The 7697-nt window shown below is 32.1% G+C and overlaps 1 protein-coding gene across 1 annotated transcript; it reads left to right on the top strand.

Annotated features, from left to right (window-relative positions):
* Window positions 6517-7276, top strand: LOC104736611. The gene has a single exon (XM_010456624.1). The coding sequence runs from the start codon at window positions 6580-6582 to the stop codon at window positions 7099-7101; it is 522 nt and encodes a 173-aa protein (XP_010454926.1). The 5' UTR covers window positions 6517-6579; the 3' UTR covers window positions 7102-7276.

Genomic DNA, 7697 nt, shown 5'->3' with positions numbered 1-7697 from the left:
TTATTTATTATTATTACTATTTTATTATTATTTATTATTTAAAAAAGACGGATCAGGTCGTTTCAATCTCCAACCCATCTCTATATTTATTGAGAAAATATAGCAATCTCTATTTTAGAGGTAAATCTGCTCCAAGCTACCTTTATTCTCACCTCTAAAATAGAGATTGTTATATTTTTCTTTATTTATAGAGAAAAATAAAATTTCTCTATATATAAAGAAAAAATAGCAATATCTATTTTAGAGGTGAGAATAGAGATGGGTTGAAGTAAAACGCACCTCTATTATAGAGTTTCTCTATTTTAGAGATAAAAATAGGAAAATGAATGGGAGATAATTTTAGAGAAAGAGATTCTTTGTCCATGCAAAGTTCCAAAAACCAAAACGAAAGAAGAAAAAACTCTTCCTTCGTGTGTATTCATCAAACTCAAAGCTTCTAGATCAAACAGTTTTAGGGTGGCCAGGACAAGAAAGCAGAAGACACAAGATCAATAAGATGGACCACCCAAGCAAAAGACAGAAGATCGATAACAATAAGGTGGACTACCTGAAATGAACAGAAGAAAAGATGGACCAGCTGAAGAAACTGGTAGAGAGTGATGAAGAGATAAAGAAAATGATAAAGAATAATGACGAGCTGAAGACATTGATGGAGAATGATGAAGAGGTGAAGAAATTGATAGAGAGAATGATGAAGATTTGAAGAAAATGGTGGAAATATACGAAAAGAAGATGGTGGCAAGCCAGCTGAGGTACACAAGTTTTTTACAAACCTAGATCTAGTGTTTTGTCAAGAAAAAGGCAAGCCCAGAGGAGCTCCTACAAAGACGCAATGAATTTAATGAGGTAGTGTTTATATAATATATACACACTATACATCTATTTATGTATATATTGTATATGCATGTTCAGGTTCCTGAGTACTGATGATATGCTTCTTGTGTTTCATAGGTACTTTTGAAGCGGAACTACGAAATAGAGCTGGAGAAGAAGTGTGCTGAGATAAAAGAACTAGAGGATAACCTCATGCTAAAAGAAGACCATACCAATGATGAAATGCAAGAAGCACGCGAAGAATTGATTAGGGTATACAAAGGTCATCAATGTTTTGTAGTTTTTAAATGGGTTTTAGCTTTTAGTTTTTAGTTTTTAGTTTTTCGCTTTTAGTTTTTGATTTTTGGAATAGATTTTAGTTTTTGCAAAAGTTTGAAAGATAACTTAATTAGTTTTTGGTTTTTATATATAATTTTTTTTTAAAAAAGGTTTATTGACAAAAAAACAAAAAAAAAAGTAATGTAATATTTTACTTGGATTTTATGAAGGAATTGGTAAAATCTACCAAAATCTGGTTTCGCTAATATTTAGGAAATCTATTTTTTTTTAAAGTCATGAATGGCTGAAAAAGTAGATTTTGCAAAATCAAAAACAAAAATCTAATATAAAAACTGATGCCATTCAAGGCCAAACATTTTTTGTAACACGTTCCTAAGCTTTTTATCTTATATTTGTATTGTTTGTATCACTGTATTTTTTTTGCCTTTATGTAGGGATTAAGGGAACTTACGGGTGATAGATCTGCGATCGGATTGAAGAGTATAGGAGAAACAGATGTCTTTACTATGTGGAACTTCGAACAAGGAAGGAAAGCCACACTAAAAGAAGTGATTACTTACATGATTCAGAAGATCAAGAAACCCTAAAATTGCCTCCACCCGCTTTGAAAGTTAGTCTGTTGTTCTCCTTATTTATCTCCAATAAAATATTGGAACATTCTCTTTTGAGTTATATTATTGTCAGTTAGTGTTCTCTCATTTTGTATCTCCAAACCTAAAATTGGAACCTTCTCTAGATCTTCTTTATGAATATGGTGTGTCTCATATCAATGTAACTCATGTCTTTTGACAAGTCTGATGTATCCCTTATTATCGTACATTAATTTTTATTAGTTTCACTTTAGCCATTTGCATTCTTGTAAAATAAAACAAATGTGAGAGACTTGCAAAGAGAATTGTAGAAACTGGGTTTCACACAATGAATTTGTTTGAAGGGGAAAACAAATTCACTTAAGAATTCTCTCAAAGAAACTTGATCAAAGCTAAAGAACAAAAGAGGGTTTAGGTTTCTTGAAGAAAAAGCTAGGGTTTTGCTCAAGAACAATGGAGAATAAGGGCTATTGTATTAATTGTTGGATCCCTTACAAAGAGGAGAACCCCCCGTTATTCATATGCTTTCATAGATTACAGAATATGTCTAATTTCCTAATAAATCGAACTATGATTTAGAAAGTTTCTTCTTTCTTCCAAGTCGATCGCTAGGCGATTTGGGAAGTCGGCTTCACGCTATCGGACTGGACCTGTAAGATCTTGTTGGATCCTAATTTAAGTATTGAATTTAACTCGATGTTGAATTTCCGGGTTTAGTTAACCGATTTGATTTATGGTTTAGATCGGTATGTTGGGGATGCCAATTCCCGCACAACCAAGAATGCATAAGCAAATGGACCAGTTGTGGTCATCACCGCGGGATCTTCAAATTTGCAACACAAAAAAGTTATATCTTTTTTCAGACAAATGAGTGTCTCAAATCTACGATTGGACTAGAATTTTGTAGGTTTTCGAGATGTGTTGTAGGAGACGGGGTAATTGCCTAATTGGTACTTTACCATCAAACAAGCTTTTTTTGTTTTTTTTTGTTTTTCTTCTTGCAACTTGCAAGTATTGGAATTAGGATCCAGAATTGTAATTTGTAACGGACCAACCTTAAGGCTTACACGAAATAGGCCTATTTTGTGGGACATTAAATTAAGTAAAGTGGCCCTGCTCAAACGTTATCATTTAGTATTTGTTTCAGTTACGGAAGCTAGTAGGATTATATTTGGAATTGTTTAGCTTCTTAAAAATGATTAACTAGTCCATTGGGTCTATTTTTAATCCATCCACCCCGTATCCGACTGCTGATGCCGGACCAAGACCCCCACTGATGTCGTCGGGAAATGGAAGATGATACGTGACAAACCAAATTTTGTTAGTAGTTGTATGTTTGGTCCCATATAACATTTGATTAAACTTCGAATTTAATTTACTATTTTTTTACTATTTACTATTAATTACCCAACTGTCATTTACAACAATCATATATATAGTTGCTTTTTTTTCTTTTTTTTTTTTTTTTTTTTTTTTTTTTTTTTTTTTTTTTNTTTTTTTCCTAGTACAATTTACAACAATCATATATATAGTTGCTCTTTTTTTCCTAGTACAACGATAGTTTCATTGCCACTGCAAATCCGTAGCAGAATAAAATTTGTTACAACTAACATTGCAAATTAAAACTTGTTACAAATTTCATATGTAGCTATATAAATATTTTTAAAATTTCTTGTAGGTACAATCTAGATTTGGAGTGTTTTATATATATATATATTAGAATAGGACCCGTCGGATGTCCGGGTTTAAAGTTTTATAAATGAAATGAAATTTATTAAAATTTGTTGTATGTTGTATATAAATTTTATTTTTGTTATAATACACTGATTTATATCCATTTACAAATCTTTTATTTATGTTACTATTAAAAGTATATTTTTTTACACCTAAATGTACTCTTGTATGTTACAAAAATATTCTTTATCACCATCTAGAAATTGTTTATATACACATTAAGCCAAGTATATTACTTTTACTTCTGCATAGTTTTTTAATTACTAAAGTTGTTGGCTCAAAAAATTTTGAATAAAAAATATATTATATAATATACTAATCAATGATGTATCATCACAATAATGTATGACCACCATGGAGAAAAAATCGGCTCCGCCTTCATCCCTTATGGAGAGAACCTTGCGTCCAACCTCCTCCACCATGGAGAGAACTTTGGCTCCGCCTTTCTCCCTTGGAAAGATAACCTTGCTTCCAATCTGCTCCACCTACCTCCCTTGCGGAGATAACTTTGTGTCCAACCTTCTCTACCATAGGGAGAACCTCGGCTCTACCCTCCTCCTATGTAGAGAAAATATGTTCACGTCTTTTTGCTATCTCAAAATGGCTTGTTCCGACAACCAATGAAAGTAAAAACAATTTTCTAACTTCACAAAAAAATCTTTTGATAATAACTAATGTTAAATTTTCCAATGTATTCGTGATAGTAACTATGGCAAAGAGAAAGTAAAATAGTTAGCTTAATGTGTTTATAGATAACATAATATACTAATTAATGTTGTATCATCACAATAATGTATGACCGCCATGGAAAAAACCTCGGCTTCGCCCTCATCCCTTATGGAGAGAACTTTGCGTCCAACTTCCTCCATCATGGAGAGAACCTTGGCTCCGTCTTCCTCCCTTGCAGAGATAACCTTGCGTCCAACCTCCTCCACCTTCCTCTGTTGGGTAGATAACATTGTGTCCAACCTTCTCCACCAAAGAGAGAACCTAGGCTGTGCCCTCATCCTGTGTGCAGAGAAAATGTTCACGTCTTTTTGCTATCTCAAAATAGCTTGCTCCGACGACCAATAAACGTCAAAACCATTTTCAATCGTCACAAAATCTTTTGATAGTAACTAACGCTAAATTTCTCAATGTATTCGTGGAAGTGCCTTTGACACACCGTGATGTAGCCTCAGTCTCTGTAATGCTTCAACCGCCACATTGTTTAGTGAGCCCACGTCTACTTTCAGTCCATGGGCCCACCTTCCCAAGTGGGCTCTACATCTATTCCCGGCTTGTGGACCAACCCATATTCGATGGCCGGTTTGTTACGTGTGGGAGTCTTTAAAAACTTGATTATCGACCTTACAAATCAAGAAAAGATATTTTCATGTGTTTTGTCCTCACTCGCACAATTTCAACAATCACTTCCAGAAAGGTCACCCATCTTGAAGTTCTCTCAAGACCCTTGACTGAAAAAATAAGTGCATTTTGGTGACGTATGTGGCTAAATTAATTATTTTAAACATTTCCGCAAACCAGGGTATCAGAGTCTTTGAGCTCCTATGGATCTATCAACAACGATTTTTTTTTCCAATCTATTTATCTACGTTTGTTGTACGCTTGTGTTTGATTAGCCTATTTTATCAATTCATTAGGTTGATGAGCTTTTATTCGTTGTCTCCCTTTGGGATTGAATAAATAATGGTAACAATTATGTTTGCAAAAAAAAGAAGGGTTTATGACCAACCAATCAAGGTTGAGAAATTGAAAGAAAATTAATTTGGCATAATTAAAGAAACAATAGAAAATTATAAGCATGTTAATATATGAATCTCAAATCATTCAAAGATTAGAATATAAATTAAAACAATCTAAAAATACTACAATAAATTTTAAAATACAGTATTAGAAAAAGAAGACTCATATATTAATCTTTTTTTTTTTGGTTAACATATTAATCTTACCTATTCCCAACTGAAAAAGGAGAAAGTAGTAGAAAATTTTGATTTAAGAAAATAAGAAAAATTTACCTTCCCATTAAAATATATTCTCAATTAAACAAAGTTGAAAGCAATTTTTTTGAATAAATTATTTAAATATGAGGCGATCTTTGATTATATAGAAGTGAGTACAAAATTTAGAATTAATAATTAAAAGTATATTTTCCTTAATCATTTTCTCTATTTTTTAATAATTAATCACTTAAAATTAAAAATAAGTAAATAATATTATAATTTCAAATTTTATGATATATATATATATAAATAATCTCCTTATAATTATTTTTAAAAACTGTTTTTTCTAAATTCTGAAATCTTTTCTAATTATCTTTTTGCTTTATTAATATTTTTTAAAACAAAATATTTTCTTTTTGTTGTAATCAAATTCTTCCTATTAAATATTTACACATGTCAAAATCTTGTTAATGGCTAACTTTCAAAACCCAACTTTATATAATAAGATATATATATATATATATATATATATTTGTTCCTCTTTTAATTGTTGTCAGTTTCATCTTTAACTTTTGAACTGATTTTATAATTTGGATTTGTAAGAAATATGTATTGATTAGGAGTTTTTCCTACTTTCAATTGTTTTGAAAAAAAGAAAATATGATGAAAAAAATCAGACATACTCTATATAACTCTAACTAAACCGACTAAAATATGAAAATATGCGAATTTTGCATATTTTTGACTAAGTTTATCACTCATTTTGAATAACAAAGAAAAACGATGCATTACCTAAATTATTTCATTGAAATGTGGTCACCAATTAAATTATTAGTTTTATACATGAAAATGCAAAATAAAAATAAATGGGTTACCAAATATCTCAATAAACGTCATCTTCCCCACTAACAAAAGAGGAAACCTTTAATTGGCTTTACCGTGTTGTTCAAGATATACATGTGAAGCTGATCCTTTTTTAGGTCATTTAATTAATTAAAGCTAAATTTTTCATGCTTTCATTGGCAGGACAAAAAGCAAAAGTAAATAAAGAACAGAACCCTCCAGACTATTCTCTTAAGTCTTAACATTATAAATACACATCATAACAACATACTAATCAAACTTATATACAAGTGACTGCTACACACATATACAACAGACACAAGAAAAAAACCAAAAAAAAAACAACATATCCTATAATGGACCGTCTTCAACGCACCATCTCGGATATTTCACACCAAATATCCATAGACGACACTCTAACAAAAGAACCATCTCCAACCGCGACCGCAACAACTTTGTTGTCTTTATCAGCGATAGCCGAAGTGGAAGATGCAAAGTGCGAATGTTGTGGCATGTCTGAAGAGTGCACGCCGGAGTACATACACCGTGTGCGCTCAAAATTCACAGGGAAGCTGATTTGCGGGCTGTGTGAAAAAGCGGTGGAGGAGGAGATGGCGAAGTTGATCAATAGTGAAGTGGTGGTGGAGAAGCGGCGAGAGGAGGCAGTGAAGGCACACATGACCGCATGTTCCCGGTTCAATAGGCTAGGCCGAAGTTATCCAGTGTTGTACCAAGCAGAAGCGGTCAAGGAAATGCTGAAGAAGAGGTCTAAGAAGATAGTTGGAGCCACCAAGCCAGAGAAAGGTGGCCTCGCTAGGAGCTCGAGCTGCATGCCGGCTTTGGCTAAGGAGCTTAAAGATCGTGGCTTAGTTAATTAGTTTATTTGTATATATACTCACGTTACGCGTTTGTTACTATATTAAGTGAGTTAACTCAAACTATCTTCTAAAAGTACGTTATGTAAGTGTACGTAGTTAAAATTCAAACTGATGCAAGTTTTACGTGTGTAAATATATCTATTTCCCCCCCTATAATCAAACGTCCTTTTATCTATTATGTATTTATGGTTAATGAAACTTATGTTGCTCTTACACCATCCATATTACGTGGTGGTTGCTTTCCATCTGTTCTTTTAACAAAAATAATTAAAAGATATAAATAAGAGAGAAAGAAAAGAAACATTGCTGAAATTATTGGGAAAAAAAACGTTTCTCAGTATTTTTTAACACATATCAATTACTTAGTAATCATATATTAAAATATTAATTTTTTTTTCTTTGAGCAACGGTGACACGTTCTCTCCACTAATGATGTTCTTAGGGCATCACCAACGCTGAGAAACTGTATGAGACTCTTCAATCTATGAATTTAATCATATTCTAATAAATAACATCTTTATTTAAATTTTAAATAATAAAAATAAAAATTAATTAGTCACATGATGACAAGTGGCCAGAAACGTTTCTTAGAGCAT

This window comes from Camelina sativa, chromosome 13 (assembly GCF_000633955.1).
Source record: "Camelina sativa cultivar DH55 chromosome 13, Cs, whole genome shotgun sequence".
In the NCBI taxonomy this organism is placed as follows: domain Eukaryota; kingdom Viridiplantae; phylum Streptophyta; class Magnoliopsida; order Brassicales; family Brassicaceae; genus Camelina; species Camelina sativa.
Note: the sequence above shows the minus strand (reverse complement) of the source record. Positions and strands in the feature narration are given on the sequence as shown.

Excerpts from the sequence above, each read along its gene's own strand:
- LOC104736611 (XM_010456624.1), top strand. The coding sequence starts at position 6,580 with ATGGACCGTCTTCAACGCACCATCTCGGATATTTCACACCAAATATCC.